Here is a 22,831-nt window from a genome sequence, read left to right on the forward strand (position 1 = left end):
CCATGTATTCCAGGTGACTGCTCCATTTCAGCCTCCTGAGTTCTGGGATTACAGGCTTTAACCACCACAGCTGTTAAAGTAAAACTTTTAAAAAAATGACTTCTGAGCCAGTGATGCCACTTTCAAGCATGTATCCATTATATACTCATACAAACAGCTGGATATATTTCATACACAGATAGATATATGCATATACAGGGATGTTGCTGTAGCAGTGACATAAGAACAAACAACTGTATCCATCTAGAATGCCTATATGGTGTTCACATAGCCATAGTGGAAAAGAGTATGCAGCCAGTTAAAAGTTTAGGACAGGAACTAAAGAATATGAATTTTAACAACCACACAACTACTCTACAAATTAATGCTTTTGACAAACACAACTATATTTTTATTTAGTGGTTGTAATACTCTTGATTGCCAACTGTACTAAGAATTATGAATTTGGGGTTAAAGAGCAATTCCAGAGAGAACTATTGATAAGGAAGACCCTCCCGAAACACAGCTGGCACCAGCCAACAGGCTGGGAGCATGAATACACAATAACAAAGAAAAAAAGAAAGTCGGTGCGGTGCTAGTATCCTCCTCTGTATTGTCTCTTGTCCTTCAGACAGGAAAAATGAGTTCCACCAAGTGCCCCTTCAGCACATGCACATGAGACACGCACCATGGAACAATCCCTCTGAACGGTGAACTCAAGTAATTCCTTTTTATTATTATTTTACATATAAGATATTTTGTGACATTGACAAGAAAATACAGTGTTACAGGTCTCCAAATCTGAGTAATCAGGGAGCATGCAAGATGATTCACTGAAGTATTGAGGGGAAAAAGGACAGTAAGGTAAGTATTTGTATTTAAATTAAGGTTTATTAACAGATAACAGATATATTGATACAGATGTTGTTACTTGATCTGGATACAAAGTGAATTACGAACAAGGCCTGACAGTGGTGCCCTGACTCCCTCATTCACCAACAATTTACAGACAACTCACAGAACAGTAAAGTAGCACAAGAGGCTCAGCAGTGGAAATGACAGCCAGCCATAGTAATTCAAGAAATGACACAACCGAGCTTTCTCCTAAATTTGCTCTTTGCTAAATTACAAGGTTAAAAGTTATGAAAACAGATAAAAAAAAAGTCCATGAATATTTTCCAAGAAAAAGTCCTACCAGAAAAATATTTTTAAAAAGTTTACTGAAATACTTAGGGTTTGTGCTTTTGTGACTGAAAACCTTGCTCATTACCTAGCAAAAATTTCAAGTTTCACAATATAATAACTTGGAAATAACTTCTAGACCTACTTTAAAATCTCCAAAACATCAATACAAATTATTTTTTTAAATATTCCAAAATGCTTCTGTAAGTTTATTCTCTTCATTCCTACCTATAGGTTTTGCTAAAACAGCTCAGTACTGACAGGGTGGTTTTTTTCACAGAGTAGGACTTCATGACTAAACATATCACATTCATATTACAAATTCTCAGTTATTCTACCATAGGATATTCATTGCAAATAATTTTATCTTAAAAGTTTTAGGGGCGCGTTCCTCAGATAAAGCTACTACCAAACATCGCCTAATGCATCCAAGAGTAACTTTGTGACAAGGTAACCTTACCTGAAGAGATTTGGTTGCAGCTTTAAGTCTAGAAACATGCTTTTCTTTTTCCTTTGGGCATTCCTCTTTAGCCTAAAACCCAAAGACTCTTTTTGCACGGTTTATGGGCATTTGAAAAATTTCAAAAGGAAACTGATCCTCTCAGGTGCTACCATTCCCAAATCTCATACTTAAGACAATCTTGTCCACTCTAGTCAGCAGGAATATTTTTTCAGTTCAAGCAAAAAGTTAACAAAAATGTTGAAATGTTGCTGACTCTATTGTCTTGCACACTACAACCAATTGCTGTACTTGCAAATTAGCTCCAAAATCTGCCCACTTATCACTTTTCCACCAGTAACATAGGAGCCTATGTCTTTATTACCTGTCTAAATTACTGCAGAAACAAAAGAGCTTCTCTTCCTGTGTTTCCCTTTTTAACTAAACAGTCTATTTTTTAATCCATCAGTGACTCTTATATCACTTAAATATAAGAGCTTTCCTCTCAAAACCTCTCCAACAGCTTCTGCATTAAACAAAGAGAAGCCAGAGTCAGTGGTCTCACTGGGTCCATAAGACATCACAGAATCTTGTTTCCTAGTGCAACTGCTCTCGTACTTCAATTCCTGCTCCTTCACCAGCCCAGTGACCTCCTTGTCAGTTCTCAAAAATATGATCCTAGCTCATCCATGGCTTTGGATCTCTTCTTTATTGGAGTGCTTTCTTCCCATATATTCATAAGGCTATGTTCACCTACTGCACAAGTCATTTTATTTGTGTCGGTCCATCCAAATAAAATGATAAATTGAGCCAAGGATGTAGCTCAATGACAAAACAATAGAGTGTGCAGAGCCCTGGTTTTGATTCTTAGTGCTGTAAAATGGTGAACTCCACTTTATTCCAAATATTTCCTCTGCTTCATTTTTTTCCTGTTATCATTTGTGACCATTGAAAACAGATGTGTATTGTCTATCTCTTTCAGTGGGAGTGTGACTAGTGTTTTTGTTCATTAACAGTTTGCCATTGGCACAAATTTAACAATAATTACCCAAATGAAATATCTACCTAGAACTATATTTTCCCCCAGTGTTGCCTGGCAGTCAGTTTTTTCAACTATTGGAATTTCCCAATATTTACAAATTGTGCCTAATATTTCTTGCTTTTACTGGCTCTTCTTAGTCACACTCAATATTCTGTTTGTCTCTTAGCAAATTATTAATCTTGTACCAATTTGGCCACTCCTTTCTTTGCTAGTACTTTCAGGGTTTTATTTTGCTTTATAGAAAGCACAGTCTAAAAATTGTGTCAGATAACTTTTGAAAATTCAAATTCTTTCATCTCTACCAATGAGGCAGTACTCCTGAGTGTTCTCACTAGAGATGATATTTTCTTTAGCTTGTATACTTTCCTTTGTCTATTGATCTAATCAGCAATGATCACAGGCAAGAACTCAATTACCTCTATTTCTGGCGGCTGATAGCTTGTTAATCAGAAATCTGTCAATTCAAACATAAGGAAATCTCCACTTTCCCCACTAAAGACTTGCCCTTTTCAAGCTCAATGAAAGTGAGCTCATCATGAGACCCATAAACAACACCTGAAGGTAGTCGTCTTGGCAGCATAAATGTGGACACCACCACTTTTCCTCTATGATCTTTGAATGAAAGACTCATGAGTTCAGAGCCCATTCCATATTCTGGTAGACAGAACAGAGTGTAAACTACGTGTCCTGTTTAGTGTCACAGACACTTACCTAGAGATTAGGAACGATCACTAGAAGAGAAAGAGGGACGCGGGTTACAAGTAATCAAGCCTTCTCCCAGAACACCACTGGTGTTTAAGACAAACATTAAAAATATGTGCTCAAGGATGTAATTACAGGGTGACAAGATGAATAGATGAGAGAATAGTATAGCAAATACTACAACAGAGAAGTTGTAGAGAAATACAAGACCCTAATAAGCAACAGGACACTAGACCACTAGGAAGAAAAGATGCTCAAATGTAGATTCAAGGCTTAAACCATACAGTAGCATGAAGTTCATGGCTTCTGTTTCCTCTATCAAGAAAAGGATAAGGCCACTTCTGAGTGAAGACAATGGAATAGTGCCGAGTTTCAGTTGCATAATCAAGGAATTGGTAGGAAAGTGAGGGAGGAAGAAATGGAAGAAAAAAAAAGACACCAAAAATATAAAGCATAGCACCTCACGCTAACAAGCAAAGAGACACAAGAACGGTAAGAACCAGAAGAACATGTAACTAACTGCATGTAGGAAAAGAAAGTTGGTAACATCTGAACAGTTCTTATTCAAAGTCTATAAAACTTCCCCAGAGAAAAGTTCTCCATTAATATAATGCTCTTTCCTACCATCAGTATATTCAAGGATGCTTTTTTTTTAGTACCCAGCAGTCAGCTCACAACTCAAGTTAGCCTTCATAAAATAAGATGCATTAAAAAACAACCTGGGTACTCGCACTTTAAAAAAAATTTTGAATTTACACATCGCACACAATCTCCCTTTCTCATCTCTCAAGCCCAACTTGAGTGAAGCTTCTAGTGTAGAGGAACCCTCTCATCTCCACTAATCCTTTTCCTTGACTTACTCTTTGTGTAACTCGGATTCCACCTGCTGTGAACACATATCACCTAGCAAATGTCTCCAAATCCCTGGTCTGCTGCTACTTCTACCAAAAATAAAATAAAATAAAATAAATAAATAAATAATAATAAAATAAGCAATTCAATGTTTCTGGAGAAATATCACATCAGAAGTCTGCCTAACTCCCAAATTCACATTCTGCCATATTTCCTTTTCAAGTAAAGATTCTCAAATAATTTTTCCCTTCAAGGTCCAATGTCAACTTTATCCTTGAACTATTTTAAACCTCAAATATTTTATTCATGGCTCTACATTTGTTTCTGTAATGGGTTATTAATTACAAAGGCATTTTCAAACTGTTTCAGTCAAAACCACCATCAATATTGATGATGGTAAACTGTGCTAAAACTATTTCATGAGCCATAAAGCTCACTTTTCTATTTCCCAGTAATTAGAGTCCTGATAAAAATCTTTCAAATCGCTCCATTTCAAAGGATGTTTACATTACCTGCCAATTTAAAAAAGAAAATGCCATCACATTTAGTCTGTTAACTCTAGGAAGGCAGTTATGTAAGAATACACAACCTTGTTTCACCACAGTCAATAAATAACCTGGTGTGTATCTCCCAGGAATTTGTTAGCAAAGAAAGCAGAATCCAATAAAATATAAAAATATAATAACAGAATTTCTCAGATGGCTCCAGGTTCAGTGTGACCTCAGCTCTATTTATTAATTCAGTATTCTTTATAAGGATGAAATATAAAGTATAAATTATGGAACAAAGGATCTACTATAAGACAGACTACAGAGCTACTTGATTAGGCTTTCTAGTCATTAAAAAAAAAACAGCTATTAAGTCTTCCAATTCACACAAAATGCCAACCACTATGTAAGTAAATTTTTAAAGAGAAACTTTTTTCAGAAAATGAGAAAGAAAACCCTTACCTGGTAATGTGCTATTAACATGTACATCTGAGTCATGTTAATAACCAACAGCACATTCGCTTTTAGTTCACAGACATGGATCTAAGAGCAGATGATTGAAAGGAACAGAAGAACAAAGTTGATATTTATTGAGCACTTGTGAAAAGAATGAAAATGAGATTTGGAATGGCCCATTAAATCCTTTATTAAAAAACTGTCACATCAGATTCACATATTATTACTGGTGTTGCCAATAAGATAATGTTGTTAATGATTCAATTGTATTTGATTATATAGAAAGGTGGTTTGGTATTTATAAAATGTCAAAATCAGAATATTTATATGTAAAATATTGGAATATACTTTTAATACTATTACAATAACAAGAAATTTGATATACTTCAACTGTAAATTCAGTAGGTCAATGAAACCTGATAACTTTACGAAGAACTCTAATCCTAGAAATTATTTAACTTATTAACTCAGAGGAAAAAAAAAAGACTACCTGGATTTAACTCATTAATTCCAAAAAGTAAACAGCTTTATTTTCTAAACAAAAAGACTATGTCTACACATCTCATACATCATTTTAATAAAGAAAACATCTCAAACTCACAATACTTTCTGCCTTCTTGGTAGGTATGCACTGTATACCTGTGTATGTATATACACAAACACACACGTGTGTGTGTGTGTGTGTGTGTGTGTGCGCGCGCGCATGTACATATGTATAAACACACACACATACATTCACATTTCGTTTGTTGTGTTTTGTTCAGGGCCTTTTGGGGGAATTAAGGGAAGGTGGATATACCCAAGATCTTTTTTTTTTTTTGGTGGGGGGTGAGGGGGGAGTGGAGATAGGGTTTCTATATATAGCTTTGAAGCCTGTCCTGGAACTTGCTCCTGTAGACCACCAGTCTGGTCTCTAACTCACAGAGACCTGTTACCTGCCGTCTGCTTCCCAAGAACTGGGATTAAAGGCATGCACCACCACCACCTGGCTATCTCCAAGATTTTTAACAGCAAAATGTTTCGTGTAAAATAAAGTCCACAATTTAAAGCTAAGAAAAATGGAATGAAAATGAGAATATTTCACCAGGTAATGGAGACCTCAAATGAAGCTCTATTCAGGAGTTACTTTGCTTCACAAACAACACTAGTTGATGATTAAGCAACCAGTGACAGAGGCCATTACCATAAAAGGGACTAAGTCACCTATCAAGAACTATAACTGGGGTTGGAGGTTGAGTAGCTTTACTTACATTTAAAATAGAAACAAAATGCAACAGCACACAAAATACTTGAAACGATTATTAGCTTACTTTTGACATACTGTAATCCAACCTTTAAATTTTGGCACAAATCTGGTTGTAGTTCACAAACTTTATTCATATAAAAATGCTTACTGCGTTTCAGTATATGGCAATTTATAACTTCCAAGATAGCCTTATGAACAGTTCCTAAAATACACACAATACCAAACACATCAATGGCCTGAAAGCATTATTAACCTATACTTACTAAAAGGAATTCTTTATACATTCATTTGTACATTTTCAATTTTTCCTTAGTTGTTCTGCCAACATGTTAGCGCAGAAACTACGGTAGGGACAATACATACTTCTAAACATGGCCAGGAATACATCAAAAAATTTAGGACCTACTTTAAAGTCCCTAATCAAATTGTCTAAGTCAAGGTTAATCAATTCTCCATTATAAATGATAAAAATCATCATATGAAAGTGGATAATGGAAATTCAGTCCAGTAATTTCAAAGTGAACACAATTAAATTTAAACTTCATTTACTGGAAAAACAGCAGGCACCAGCTTTTCAGTTAAAAAGAAACTTCTATAGATTTTATCTAATAATTTTCTCAACATTCTATATGAATTTAAGTTAGACAGAATAATAAATCTTTTGACTTGTGTGTGTATGCATGTATGTGCATTCACACACATGCTTCAAAAAATTTCCCTGGAGTGGGGGATTAAAAATAAATTTTCTCTAGTTTAACTATAATTTTGCATTTAAACAATTTCACAATCTATGTTTTGGAGTGTAACTAACTCACTGGGAGAAGTGCTTGCCTAAAATGCACATGGTTCTGGGCTTCTTAAGACAACAAACAAACAAACAACAAAACAAACAAAAACCCACAAAGATTAAAGCCACTTTCTAAATGATTCTAACCAGCTTTAGTAACTACTGTATTTATAATTTTGTAAAAAAAAAAACTTTAAAATGTCAAATAATTTTGCATAGCTCATCAGTGCAATAAATAATCCCTTCCCAAAACAAACGAACAAACAAAGAACACTGTCATCGCTTTGCGTTAAGAAGTCACAGGCATTTTTATTTAGGAAATGTTTCTTCAATATTTATTAGATAGTGGATTTTCATTTAGGTGAGAACCTTTTTGTGTAGACTAACTCAAACTATGCCTTTCTTTTCATAATTGAATTATATCTTACTCTGCATAGCAAAGAAGTGAATAGTTCTTTGAACTTAAATATTTGAGATTTTCCTCATCATGAATTAGTTCTTCCTGTATAAACTGCTGTTCTGCTGCTGCTAAAGAATAGTCAAGTAATAAGCAAACAGGAAACAAACCACAAATTATACTAATTAATAATGAAATATATTAAATGTTTAAATATTAAACAGCAAAATACTCCTTGTATATTAAATAAATAAGATTTGAATTTGTCATTTGGGGATATAGGCCAAAATACTAATGAGAGATGGTCTAGTGCAAAGAGTGGCCTCAAAACATACATACATATACACTCAAAACATACACAGATGAAGAGAAAAAAGGAGGGGGGAAACACAACATTTAATACTGGTATTACTTCCAATAACACTTTAAGTGGGTGAATCTCACTCCTCTCTCTCTCTCTCTCTCTCTCTCTCTCTCTCTCACACACACACACACACACACACACACACACACACACACTTCACACTTATCTGGAAAACTTTTAAAAATTAGTGACAATTGAGTTTATCCCAGAAAAAAAAGAGTAAGGATTCAGATGTATTTTTCAAATCTCCTTAAATGATGAGCTTCTGATTAAAAATGACTTTTTTTTTTCTTACTGTTACTTAGCACCAAGACTCCAAATAACAGAGAACCTTCCTTTTACAAGTAAGGCTGGCAAAAGTACCTCAGTTAGCAACTTACAGATAAACTAAACTTATTAATGTATACTCATTTTCTTGAAACTATTCATTTCTTCTCACTGCTTACAATTCTTTATTCTTAAATTCTAAGATCAAATAAGGTCAAAACTATTTTTATGGACTGAATCACTTATGTTGAAAACACATCATCCATTTACACACAGAAATAACTACTGAATGCCTACATGTGCAAGGCACTGTGTTAGGTGCTGCTGTAGAACTGAGTCACAGGAGAAAAATGAACGATTGGCTGAGCATAGTGGATCTTTATAATTTACTTTTCCCCTTTATTTTTATAATTAATCACTATAAAATTTCATAAACTTACTTAGGGAACGAAAATGTTCAGATTAAAAACATCTAAAATGTATATGCATGTTTATGTGTAGGTAATGAAAGAAAGGAGACTATGATACAGAAGGAAGAAGAGTTCTTAGGGAAGGGTAAGGAAAAATGAGAAAGAAAGAATATATGTAATAGGAAAGCAAACAGGGAACTGGAGGCAAGAGGGCTGGGGAGGACAGCGGTGGGTGAGAAGAGAACAAGTAAAATGGCATGTACAACCGGAATGCTATCATGGAACTCATTAAGCTGCCACCTTGAATTTTTTTTAAATCTTAAAAAATAAAACGACAAAAAAAAATTCCCAGTGCACAAAAAGGATCTGATTTCAAGATACATGAAAAGCATAGTCCCAGGTTTACTAAGTTACAGAGTATACCCAGAAACCTTTGACTATACACAAAGCAAATTTAAAATAGAAAAATAAACCATGTTCAACGTAGATATCAATTTTAATCATATTCTGTTATCAAGTAAATTTCAGATAGTAAGAATAAATACCAAATCTCTTTATGGAAAGGTAGTAAGTAGTTCATGTCCACTTTGCAGTAGTCTTAACAAGTAATTTACATTAAAGTATTACAGGTTTGACTCACTGACTATTTTATTGTGGATAAAAGTTTATTCAATACATAATTTAAGAATAGATTTATATGCTGAGAAATTCTGTGAATAAAGTGAGTTTTCTTTTACCAGAAAGAAGAGGATGCAGGAGAATGGGAAATTGTAGGGAAAACCTACTAACACTAAAAATGTATTAAAGTCATTTAAAACATTAGCTGCTTCTCTTCTGGAAAGCCCACTGAATTCCACCTGAATAAATATCTTTTCTGTTTTTACTGATAATGGGTTTTTATAGTAAGTTAATAAAATAAATAATACTTGTTTCTCATCTTTATGATAGCATTAAATTCTAAAGAGGCTAAGTATCCTCACAAGAATGAAAGAAAAAGCTAAATGTCTTACTGTTCTCCCCACATCCCCCAATTTGATAACCTAAAGATAGCCACTGAGGAAAACAAGACACAAGATGGGATGGTCAACAGCTCTAATGACAAAAACTCGGTTTCAATGAATAAACACTCCTTTTAAATAGTAAAAGATAAACCAGGACTAAGGAGCATGGTTATTCATTGCAGCTTAGATGCAACACTCTGTCTAAAGTAGAGAAATAGTAAAATACTTTACTAAGTTAAAATATAGGTTTTATATTTTATACCACATTGAACACACATAAAAATACCAGTGTTGTTTTTTTTTTATCTTGTTTCTGTTCAGACACGTAAGCAAATGTGTTCTTTGGTGCCTGGGAATTTATCAATATTTAGAGATAATGGAAGAAGTCCCAAGTTGACATGTGTACAAATAGAAGACTCAAAAATCCTATAGCATATAAGAATCAAACTTAGAAGTTCAAGTTACACTGTAACTAGGTTGATACGTACTCAGTCCCCCAAATCATACTTTAGTTTCCCAAGTAAAAGTCACTACAGCTTTTTACACTTTAATCTTTGTTTTGTTTTTTTTTTTGAGATTTCTTTTCAAGTGGAAACATATCCCAGATAGAAATATATCACTTTAAATTTAAAATCATCAAAGTCAACAAAGAGAATGTACATTCATTAAATGTATTCATTTACAAAAGAAATCTTGAAAAGGCTGAGTTCAAAAGAAACTGAAGACTTGTTCTTGATTTTTCATTATTCCTTTTTAAACATGAGTTAGTATAGACATAGTATAGACACAGGCTGACTTTCAACTGATTTAATAATTACTTCCCTTTGGTGGGGTTTTGAAGTTCTAGACTCTAAAATTTAAAACCATTCATAAGATTATTTTCCAGTAAAAGGAATCATAGAGCAATGAAAAATCAGAAGCAAGATGGCTTAGAGAGCCTAATAACTTCTAAATATACACACATTTATAACCTGCATTTATTTCTAAAGAAACAAATTTTAAGTAATGCTAATTTAACCAATAGAGAAAAAGCTTCTATCAAAATATACAATTTCCATTACAGACTAGAAGGCTAATATTAAAAAAATAGTTGTAAGCCAAAAAAGTTTGCTTGTATGGATGGGAGGAAATGCCCTTTGAAGCACATAGCATCAAACAAGGTCTCATAAAAGACTGCTCTGTGGCCTTCTTCATTTGCAAGTTCTTGATGAATTCATAAAGCTTGGGTTTCAGTCTGTAGATCAAGCTATATCCATGCTTCTTAAACCAAGTTTTCAGAAAAGAAGGAATCAAATGATTCAGAATCTCAAGTGGGCTTTATGCTTTACCATGTATCTGGAGAAAAAAAAAGAATAATAGGTTATGATGGTGATACAAAAATATAATAATGGGTTGTAATGACAATACAAATTTTGAAATTTTAAGAATACATGTAAAAAGGGGTGACTTCTTTATAAATTTAAAATCACTAAGGGCAAAATACTGTTTTTACTAAGCAGCTGGAAACTAGATTCTGGAATTTCTGAAAAATAGTAAGCAAAAAACAAAACATTTTCTAATTAAATTCTATAACCTAAGAGCTTATTGGAAGTATATTTGTCTTACTACCAGTTATAGTAATGACTTTGAGAAAACTGACACAATCCAATGAGAGACACCAAACAAGAAATAGTTTTCAGGGAACACAATAGCAGCTGAGTCTACAGTATTATGATAATTCACTGTTCTTATGTCTGTAAGTTTCAGAACAGTTGTTATGTTAAAGGACTTAACAGTTCTATCCTAGTAATTCAAATAAATGTAAGAATTAAATTCAACCTTTCAGGGGTAAAGCCCAGGCGTCACCTGACACCAGGCTCCCTAAGCAGACAGAAAATGAAATTCAGGCTTCTGAGGTGTGGGTGGGAGGTAGGGCAGGGAGTAGGTGGGGGAAGTGGAAGGAGGGGAGGGAGTGGGAACTGGGATAGGTATGTAAAATTGTAAAAAAAAAAAAATTATTTTAAAGAAAATGCAGTTCAGAAGGTTACACAATTCATGGCAGCAAGATCACAAAATCTGACTTCTCACACAGTTTAATATGCCTTCTAACAGACTCTAAACTCTACATTTACATATCAAGTCAATAAATCAAAGCATTTGTCAATCATCAATTATTATGTTGGTCAAATCAGACTATATTCAAAGCAACGGATTACACACTATAGCTTATAACTTTAAAGATTTTAAAATTCTGATAAAAATCACTAAAATAAAGCACGTATGAATATATTTTAGGATCACAATTACCTATCCAATGTTTCCCAGAAACGTAAGAAAACTGGTCGATCCAAATGACGCTTATGATAGCTGAGTTCTAATACTGTTACATCCCATTTTTGAACATTTGGATCTAGACGAACTTCATCATACTTGAGGTGGAAGGCTTTAACTACATGGGGAACAGGGAATAAAAAATAGCATTCTTATTAAAACTGTAGCCAAAATTATGAAAACACTTTCTGGAAAGAAAGTAATAGAAAAACAAGTACTGAAACAAACAAAATTTAAATCTTTCTATTACCAAACTGAAGCTACATTAACATGATTACCAGTGATCTGTGAAACAGCTGTTAAGCACTATTTTACCATCAGAGATACTTAAAGTCAACACAAGTTAGCTATTGGAGATTGAAATACCAAATAAGGTAAGATAAAAATTAATGATTCAGTGAAGGATAGTAAGAAAAAGATAAATCAAATACAATACAGTAAGGGAGCATAATATCATAGAGACATAAAAGGATACCTTCTCACAAGACATAAATTCAGAAATGGTTTACAGATTTTAAGTTTAACTTAAAACTTAGAGAAAAAACAAGCAAGCAATGGATAAAGTGACACGGTATTAAGAGAATGCTCAAAGAAACAATGATTTAGTTTTAGGAGTAAAATACAAAGAGTGATACCGGCCTTAGAAGGCCCTATCAGTGAATGATATAAAAAAATAATTACAAAATATTTGTTAGATAAAGAAAAGGAGTTCCTCAGTTGAGTAGAAGAAACATAGCTAGAATAACAAATACCTGAGAGATTAGATTACTATGGGAGTGAATCTGGTAGATTTTTGTCAACAGGACACAAGCTCAGGTAACTGAGAAAAATCCATCAAAGTGGCCTAGAGCCAAGTCTGTTGGAGCATTTTCCTGATTAATGACTATTGTGGGAGGACCCAGCCTAGTGTGAGCAGTGCTATTTCTGGGCAGGCTAAGCAAGCCACAAAGCTTTCCTCCCTGGTTCCCTCCTGCCTTTAGGCCAGCTCAGTTTCTGTCCTGATGTCTCTCAATAATGGACTCCTAAGAAAAATGCACACACACACACAAAACCCAACTTCTATCCTTCCCCACCAAACTAATACAATTTGGTTTATAAAACAAAAGCTAGGAGAGAAAAAGAAAACCCTGTAGAGTGCTTACATACAAAGGTGAACTACTCTATGCAGGAAGAGTCCAACAGTGATCAAAGTAAACTGTCCATCTCCACAGACTTCTAGTAGCCAGTAACCAGATAAATATTCAATATTCAAATGGCACTGAGAAAAATGAGGCATTACTGTGGACGAGGCACATAGGGAGGAATTCTTGAGGAGTCAACTACGAGCAGGAAGTAAAAACTATGTGCTGCAAAGGCAGTATAATAGAATAGGATTTCAGACTGAAAAATAAAACAGAAATGTTTCCAGAGGTCCTCACATGGAAGCATACCTAGAATGCCTTAGAAAAAACTAATTTGTGTTGGGTAGGCAATGGTCTGGATGAAACGTATCTGAATTTTATTCCAAATGTGTTAAATATTACAAAAGTTAAAGAAAACGAAATGGTATGATTTTCAATCTTAAAAGATAACTGAAGAACTAATGCAGATGAAAAAAATTATCTTCCTTTCCTATACTCTGAAGAACACTTGGGGCATCATAACGGGTTTATTTCTAGATGTACACTCCGTGTATGATGAATGGAGCTTTGCTCTGCAAACACATATGTAAAATGCTATTTCCCTTAGACTTTGTGGGGTTTTTCCCTAGTTGCATAACTGTTATTATCACCATAATTACCTGGTATGAGGGTTTCCTAAAGAGAAAACAAGTGACTGTAAAAATTTTTATGACTGTAACCTGTGGACTGTTTGTTTCATTGCATATTGGTGTTTTTGGTTTTCTTGAGACAGGATCTCATTTATGTAGTTCAGTTTGACCTCAAATGATAGCCATCTTCCCAGCTCAGCTTCTCAAAATACTATACTTACACTATGTCTACCTAACACACTGGCTTGTGACATTAATAACTAATCAAGATTCAAGTCTTCAAAGAAAGTAAAAATGAATAAATGGAAGATATAATAAAAAAATTACTTAAAAACTATTAACCTTAAAAATAAACTTTACTAAAAGCACACTTAATTAAAACAATTCACTAAGGGATTCTGTGTTACAGACTTGAAAAGACCCACTATCAGCAGGGTCGTGGTGACGCATACACCTTTAATCTGAGCACTTGGGAAGTAGAGGCAGGTAAATCTCTGTGAGTTTGAGGCCAGCCTGGTCTACAAAAAGAGTTCCAAGACAGTCAGAGGTGTTACACAAAGAAACCCTGTCCTGAAAACAAACAAAAGAAAAAATCCATTTCAAAATATATTATGTAAAAAACAATTTTTGATTATTTTTAAGTTTATGAAATTATAGCTGGAGGCAAAGGCAAGCGAATCTCTGAGTTCAAGGTAGGCCTGATCTACAGAGCAAGTTCCAGTACAGCCACGAGTACACAAAAAAACCCTGTCTCAAAAACCAAACAAACAAAATTATAAAATTATTGCATTAAATGTAAATTAACATTTCTAAATACTTTTCATTCTGCTTATTACATCAATTGTTTTTCTAATGCTAACTTTTACATTAAAAATTGCTGCTTAAACTACATTTAAAGGGGCTATAATAATGGCTCAGTCAGTAAACTGACTGCCATATGAGCTTAAAAGTACCTGAGATAGTATCTCTCATGTGACATAAAAATTCGGGCCTGATTATTCTATAGCCATACTGATGAATATGTTGCATATCACCATAGAACCTTCATCTGGTGATGGACGGAGATAGAGACAGAGACCCACATTGGAGCACCGGACTGAGCTCCCAAGGTCCAAATGAGGAGAAGGAGGGAGAACATGAGCAAGGAAGTCAGGACGGCGAGGGGTGCACCCACCCATTGAGACAGTGGGGCTGATCTATTGGGCTCACCAAGGCCAGCCGGACTGGGAATGATGGAGCATGTGATCAAACCGGACTCTCTGAATGTGGCAGACAAGGAGGGCTCACTGAGAAGCCAAGAACAATGGCACTGGGTTTTGATCCTACTGCATGAACTGGCTTTGTGGGAGCCTAGTCTGTTTGGATGCTCACCTTACTAGACCTGGATGGAGGGGGGAAGGAGGACCTTGGACTTCCCACAGGGCAGGGAACTCTGACTGCTCTTAGGACTGGAGAGGGAGAAGGAAAGGAGTGGGAGAAGGGGGGGGGGGGGAGAGGGAAATGGGAGGTGGAGAGGAGGCGGAAATTTTTTTCAATTAAAAAAAAAAAAATTCGGGCCTGATACTTTGTGACTATATCCCCAAAGACTGAGGAGAAAGGCAAATCCCTGAAGCGCAATGGCTAGCCAGACTAGCCAAGACGATGAACTAAAAGTTGGTTCAATGAGAAACCTGTCTCAAAACATAAATTGGGGCTGGCATGATGGCTCAGCAGATAAGACGCACTTGTTAAATAAGCCTGACAACTGAGTTTGATCACCAAAACCTTCAGTGGAAGGAGAGAACTTTCTCTCTATACTCTAGGGTAAGCTGACTTCATGATATGAATCACAGCCTCTGTGGGAATGAACACAAACACATACACACAAAATTATTGTCTTTGCATACCACATACATACTAAATATATTCATTCTCATTCTTTCTGACACACATACAGAACTAACAAGTGTAATGAGTAAAATATCTGATGCTAACCTGACCTTCACCTACAAATACTTTCACACATACATATGTATATACTCACCTAACACACACATACATCTCCACTAAATACATACTAAAAGTTACATTTAATTTAAATGATTCATCTGAATCATTAAAGCCTATAATTTCTTTAATAATTTTTACTGCTATTTACTTTTGATCTAGACTTTTTAAAGTTGGTAGTCTAGTTTGAGCCCCTCCCCCCAAATTATTTATTTATTTTGGGGGAAGAATTTCTTTGTGTAGCCCTAGCTGTCCTGAAACAGACAAAATATTTTTATTGCAAAGACAAATAAGACAATGTAAACACGTTAATATACTGCCATAACATTTATCTGTGACTCAGGAAAACCACAGTTTTCTAAGTTTCTTCAAGTAAAAACAAATAAAATTTGTGATACAATGCAAAACAAAATCATATGCCTCAGAATAACACACATCTTTAAGCAAAATTCATAAACTTTGCAAAAATTTTCAGCAGGAAAAAAAAGTATCCTTTTGAAAAACAGAAACACTAATGGCATACCATGATGAAGGGAAGATATTGTAGAGAATTGAAAAATTTAATAGTAATCAACAAGAATTTGATGAAACTATCATTAAAAAATCTTTGAGAAATGGGGCAGAGAAATGTCATGGTGGTTAAGTACACTGGCAGTTCTTCCAGAGGACCTGGGTTCTATTCCTAGTACCCACTTAGCAGCTCATAAACACCTGTAAACTCTAGCTGCCAGGAATTCAATAACCTGGATTCCATGGATAGAAGGTGCACATACATAAATGAAGGCAAAACACAAATATACATAAGAAAAGTAAAATAAATATTTAAAATTTTGAGAGCTGAGGATACAACGCTTGCCTTAGAATAGTTGGGGGAACAATTTTCCTTGATAAATGTATATAACTACTCAGCTACTCAAACATTAAAATTTAAAGTTGCGAATTTAAATTTATTATATTTTTGAGAGAATTTTATTTGGAAACTATATAATTCAGCATCTAATATCTTTGCTAAATTTAATTGTCATCATAATTATGCAATATTAAGCTAGACTCCCAAGTTTCTCTTAATTAATATAAGTAATTAAATTCTCTATTGTGCATTATGATGTGGAAAAAGGTGGGACTGTAAAAGCTGAAAAAAGCACTGTGATTGTTAATTTACCAACTTGAAACAAATTAGAATTACGTCAGAAGAGACTCTTACTGAGGGATTTTCTACACTGTGTTGGTCTGTAAGCATTTCATTGGCAGACTGTCATTTACTAACTGATGTAGAAAAAACCAGCCCACTATGGGCAGCACCATTCATTCCCTGGGACACAGCTTGTGTAAGAGTAGAGAAATCTGTGGTGAGCACCAGTAAGCAAGCAAGCATAAATATGTTCATTTTTCTCTGCTCTTGACTATGGATGTGATTATGGCTAGCTAAATAAATAAGGGTTCTTCCTTAAACGCCCCACAATGATGAACTGTAACCTGAAAGTATAAGCTGACATAACACATTTTCCCCTAAGCCACTTTTTGTCAAGCTACTTTATTATAGGAACAATAATGAAACTAGGACAAGCACTAAGAGTTAAAAGACAATACAGTCCTAAGCTTCTGGTTTAGACAAATCACAGAAAAAGGGTGAAGAGAGTAAGTCAATTCATTGGTGTCACTTGAAACAGACAGTCCCACAATGGTGAAAGAAGAGACATAATTTTTATAAAGTAGGAAAATAAAAAACTAGAAATGTGAGCCAGGCATTGTGGTACACGCCTTTAGTCCCAGCACTTGGTAGGCAGAGGCAGGTGGATCTACATGAGTTTGAAGTCAACCTGATCTACAGAATGAGTTCCAGGACAGACAGATCTCAAAAAAACAAAACAAAACAAGAAATCAAAAATGTAAGATTTCCTTAAGAGGGTATTCAGAATTTAAAGAGAAACAATAACTTAAAATGTAACAAAAAAAAAAAAAACCCTTGAAATCAAACAAAGCCCAGGACTCAAAAACAAGCATTTTTAAAAGTAAGAAATGAGTCAACACAGTAAAATTCTGAAAGAAAATCAAAACTATCTAATACTGGGAGGTGTAAAAAAACAATTTTCGTGAAAGAGCCAAGCTACAGTGGCTTAAGAACTAAGCACAAGTTTGTGGGAGTAATTGTTTCATAGTAGTTACAAAAAGGAAGGTTTGAGATCAAGTTCATGGTTTGGTCTTGTGAGTCATTTAAATATGGAAGGCAAACATTGCCAACCACTGCCGGAAAGGAGCTAGCATGAAAGCAACAAGGAAGAGAAAGAATAATATGTGGAATAAAATTACTGATTATTGCTAAATTCTCAACATCCTTATCTACCTTGGAAGAACAAAAATCTCAATAATCAAAATAAACATATTATATTCCTAATAAAACTCAGAGTCTTTTTATCTTGAAGGTAACCAAATCATTTCTATAGCCAACAAGGCAAGATTTAAAATAAATAACTAAAATAAAACAAGTATTGCGTTCATTAACACATTTCAATTCTCTCCATATTTAACTTTCTATGTGCCAATTCTATGCATTCCTCAGAAATGACATAAAAAACTATCATCCTAACAGCAATGTTGTAATTTATCGTTAAGATCAGATTAAGGTAAAATAAAAACAAATTATTAAAACTGTAATTTTAGGACAGAATGATGTTACCAACAAAAATGGGCTGTTAAAATATCTGGACTGTATAATAGTATAATTCATATTCACAATAAGTTGTCACTGATTGTCTATCTCATGAGAATAATTTTTAATTAATTTTACTAACATTAATAGTTTAATTGAGCCCACCAATTAAGTAATAGTTGGACTATTCTTTCCACCTAATACACTAAAATAATCTACTGCATCAATTTACATCAATGTATGTTCAACAGATTTCATCTATATGAAATAATTCATATGTAGGATCTGGCATTCTTTTGTTATGAACAGAAAGGTGAATGAAACAGAAAGCAGAAAAAAGTTCCTACTGTGGTATTTGCATTCTTGCCAGGGAAGACACCAATAAAAATATAAAAATTATAAGTTGCCAGGAAACAAGCACTAGTAAGGCTTCTCCAGAGAAGGAACCCTTGAGCTGAGAGAACTGAACGAAGAAAGGCCAGTCACACAATAACCATCCCAGATGGGCTGAGAAATGTCCTTGACGCTTTAAGTTAGTGCTGATATTCAGCAAGTCAACCTATATAAAAACTTAGTTACAGCTTGATATATGCAGGTATCAGAAATAAGTGAAATTCATTACTCTATACAATGTATATTATATAAAGCTAGTTATCAATCTTAATAACTATATATAGGCATATTGAAAGATTTATAATGTAAGTAACCTAAAATATTTAGCAATGTAACACATAGGTAACACGCATATATATATTCTATGTGGTTTTATATATATATATATATAACCACATAGAAAATATTAATGCACAAAAGGCTTTAAAAATATCTCACAGGTTGCTAATGGTTAGTATGTATGTTACTTAATGATAATTATTTAATACATTCATATACAGAGTGACTTACATGTGGTTCTTTCTCTTAAAAACTAATTCTATACTGAATACACAGTAAGCATAAGGAGCGAGAATCTTACTTTTAGCAAATATGTCAACTGGTGATCCATCGGGTAGAAGCCATGGCCAACCTTTGAACTGCCAAGCAGGACCTTGAACAAAAACAGCTACAACCCGATCCCTACAAGCAGAAAAAAAGGAAGTGGTAGAGAGGAGAATACCTCAAACTTGAGCTATAACTACTTCAAATCCTTAAAAAGGAGTCTCATAATTATGAAGGTCTTCCCAGCAGTCTTCTTGCTGAGACAAACAATAAACCTAAGTCTTCTGGGGATGGTTCCAAACAATGGTTATAGGTCACCTCTGTAATCCTTTTTTCTTACCTCGAGTAAAAAGTCTGCTTGCAGACTGGAATAAGGATCAGTAGCTGATTTATTAATTGAACAAACTGGTTTAAAAGGAAGTTACTGGAAATTCAAATACATATTAAATATTTAAACTTAATTAAAATGCTGAATTACAGTAATTTTCCAGTCATTTTATGAAACTACAAGACTTATTTTTAAATCTTCTAATCCCTTAGGAAGAAATCTGAGTATAAGAACACCTCAACTTTTCTAATTTACCATGTTTTAGACAACTATTTTATTTACACTAAATGTTAGTTTGGTTTTTAAAGCAACTCATTTTTTTTTCCAGCTATGCAGACTAGTTTTCCAAGGAACAACAAATCTCTAGGTCCTCATATTTCATTATTTTGGACAATATTTAGTTAAAACTTTTATAAAGTACTGCCATGAGCAGTTTAAGCATACAAGAGTCAGAAACAAAATAACGATAGTTACTTACCATTAGTAACATTGACTAAAGTATTTACTAGAGACAATGTTGTTTAACCATATTATAAATTAATCATGTTAACACATTTCATCTTCAAAACACTCTAGTGAGGTGAATACTACTGTACCCTATTTTCAGATGAGGAGGCAAATAAATGGCTAGGTTAAAGAACAGTTCACTAAACAGAAGGCAGAGAGAAAAAAGGATGGAAAGGGAAAGAAGAAGGAAGGAAAATAATGATTCATCTTGGGCACTGGATAGAAAAGTTCTATTTAAGGACTGATATATCAAGAAGAGAATAAATAATCACCTGAGAGGTACTACAGAAAAAGGCTGCCCTTTAAAAGGACTTCAGAATGCCCAGGGATCTTCATAGCACACATTAACAATCACTGCTTTAGATAAAAAATTCTATACATCTAACAAAACAGTTACTCTGTTCAAGACCTAGACTAAGTCAGGCATGGAATTAATGCCAATAACCAGTTTTCAAGAGGCTGAAGCAAAAGGACGACTGTGAGTTCAAGCCCACACGAGAGTGAGGCCATGCTTCAAAAGAAACACGCGCCCACACGCACATATCCCACACACAATGACAACCAGGGAAGTTACCAAGAAAAACAGCAACTTTAAAATTCATACTCTTCTCAAAGTTTGAGGCTGAAATTAAATCATAAACAAAAATATAGCCCCAAACTTTCAAAAGCATCTTCAAAAGTAAGCACACAAATAAATTAAATGTTAACTTCCGACATATTATAATGTGAGAGTAAGATTCTTCTAGAAATGACAGCATTATTGGCATAGATCTTCACATATGGATAAGTTTTCCAAGAATATTCTATAAAGTATACTTGTTTATATCATTTTCAAAATGAGAAAGCAAGATAGCTCAGCAAGTAAACGTGCTTGCTACCAAACCTGACAACCTTAGCTTGATCCAGGACACACATGGTAGAAAGAGAAAAAACAACTCCTACAAGTTGTCCTCTGATCCCTACAATCACACCATAGCATACCCATAGACACAAAATAAATATTTCAAAAGGAAAACCTTTTAGATGCAAACAAAACATTAATGCATGGAGAATGGGGGAAGGGAGGGAGGCTCTTCTTACCAGTCTTGAGGCATAAGTTTCAGGGGCTGGTCTACTACTCTATAAGGTACCGTGACACTAATTGCTGTGCCCCCTGGTTGCATCTGATCTTTTCTTCTCTGTATTAGTGTTTCATTTTCTCGTTGACAACCTTGTTTCTTCTTTTCATCTGATGGGACAAACCTTTGAAAAAGTAGAGAAAAAGTACACAATATGATGAAACAAGGAAAATATATTTTCAAATAGTTCTGAAATGTTATTATCTTAAGCTAAAATGTTTGCCTTTTTGTAGATCTAAAGAGTTGGAGTACTAGTATGGGTCTTCCCTTTTTGTTTTGCTTTGATTTGGGGTTTGAAACGGGGTTTCTGTGTAGCCTTGCCTATCCTAGAACTAGCAGTGTGAAGAAGGCTGGCCTCAAACTCATAGAGATCCGTTTACCTCTGCCTCCTGAGTGCTGGAATTAGAGGCATGTGCCACCACCACTGCCAGATGGTTTTTAATTTCTATACCAAAAAGAACTAGTGTTTCATGGGTGCCCAATGTACATGTATAAATAATTTATATTCACTAATGAGCACTCAGTAGTTGTAACATTAATTTGATTTCTCAAATGCTATTAATTATAGGAAAGCATGATGGTAAATCAAAAGGCCATTTAAAAGGAAGATGCTTTTGTGGCTAGATAGATTATACACTGAAAGATTCAACTTATCCCAAATTTCACAAGACACTTTAAAAAGAAAACTTCTACACTTTTTATATTTCAGGAAAATTAGAAAAGTGATATTAAAGGAAAATTAGAAAAGTGATATTAAACTTCTGTGTTTTTAAGATTCTCAAGTAGGAAAATCAGCATATACAATAGTCTGTTCTAAGAACACCTTAATACTATCATACAGCAGTATTAATAAACTCCATGTGTTTCTATTGCATCCTCTCCCACAGAAGATGTACTATGAAATAACTTAACGTTCTGAAGAGATACTACCATCCTAGAACCTGGTTATGTTTTATAAGATATAATGGTGGGCATTTTAACTGTCAACTTGACTCAATTTAGAATGGTATGAAAACACTCCTTTGGATGTATCTCTGAGGGGAATTCAGAAAGGTTGAATTGAAGAAGGAAAATCCACCTGGACTATACAACACTATTCCAAATGTAAGGACATGTGCTGAATAAAAGGAAACTAACATAACATGGGCATGCACTTCTCTCTGCTTCCTGAATCAAATGCAGTGTGACAACCTGTCTCTCTCCTGCTGCCAGTGCTTTCTACCATGACAGAGTATACCTCCAACTGTGAGACAAAAGGGACCAAAGCTGTTTGTCAAATATTCTTTCAGAGAACTGAAGAAAATAGCTAATACTTAAGCATTTATAAACACTCTAATTTTTAAAATAAATATAATCCAAACACAGTGTCCATTAGTCATGGCTTAGCCCCTCCAAAGAAATCAGAAAATACAATCACTGCACTTGCCGAGTATGTGCTTCCCAAGGGTAGGAAGATGAAAAAGAGGCTAAGGGCTGGGCTAGTGTTAGGATTGAAATACAGAAGTCTATACTTACTTGGGAAGGGTTCTTTGAAATTTTTCATAAAGTAATGCTAATTTTGTGGAAATGAAAGATTTTAGTGCTTAATAATAACAACAGTACAGAACTATCTGAGATGGACTGATTTCATATTT

General features: G+C 34.4%; 1 protein-coding gene across 1 annotated transcript in view; it reads right to left on the reverse strand.

Moving 5' to 3' along the window:
• Positions 1–585: 585 nt before the first annotated feature.
• The window catches only part of Cdc73 (cell division cycle 73), a 120,123-nt gene continuing 97,877 nt past the window's right edge, over positions 586–22,831 (reverse strand). The window contains exons 14-17 of the mRNA XM_041648886.1: positions 21,160–21,321; positions 19,282–19,382; positions 11,899–12,040; positions 586–10,947 (exon numbers count right to left, since the gene is read on the reverse strand). Coding sequence (XP_041504820.1) covers positions 10,911–10,947; positions 11,899–12,040; positions 19,282–19,382; positions 21,160–21,321 — 442 coding nt within the window. The 3' untranslated portion in view covers positions 586–10,910. The remainder of the gene's footprint in view (positions 10,948–11,898; positions 12,041–19,281; positions 19,383–21,159; positions 21,322–22,831) is intronic.

The sequence above is a fragment of the Microtus oregoni genome, unplaced genomic scaffold, assembly GCF_018167655.1.
Source record: "Microtus oregoni isolate MIOR12 unplaced genomic scaffold, Mior012 000003F_ref0000135, whole genome shotgun sequence".
Classification (NCBI taxonomy): domain Eukaryota; kingdom Metazoa; phylum Chordata; class Mammalia; order Rodentia; family Cricetidae; genus Microtus; species Microtus oregoni.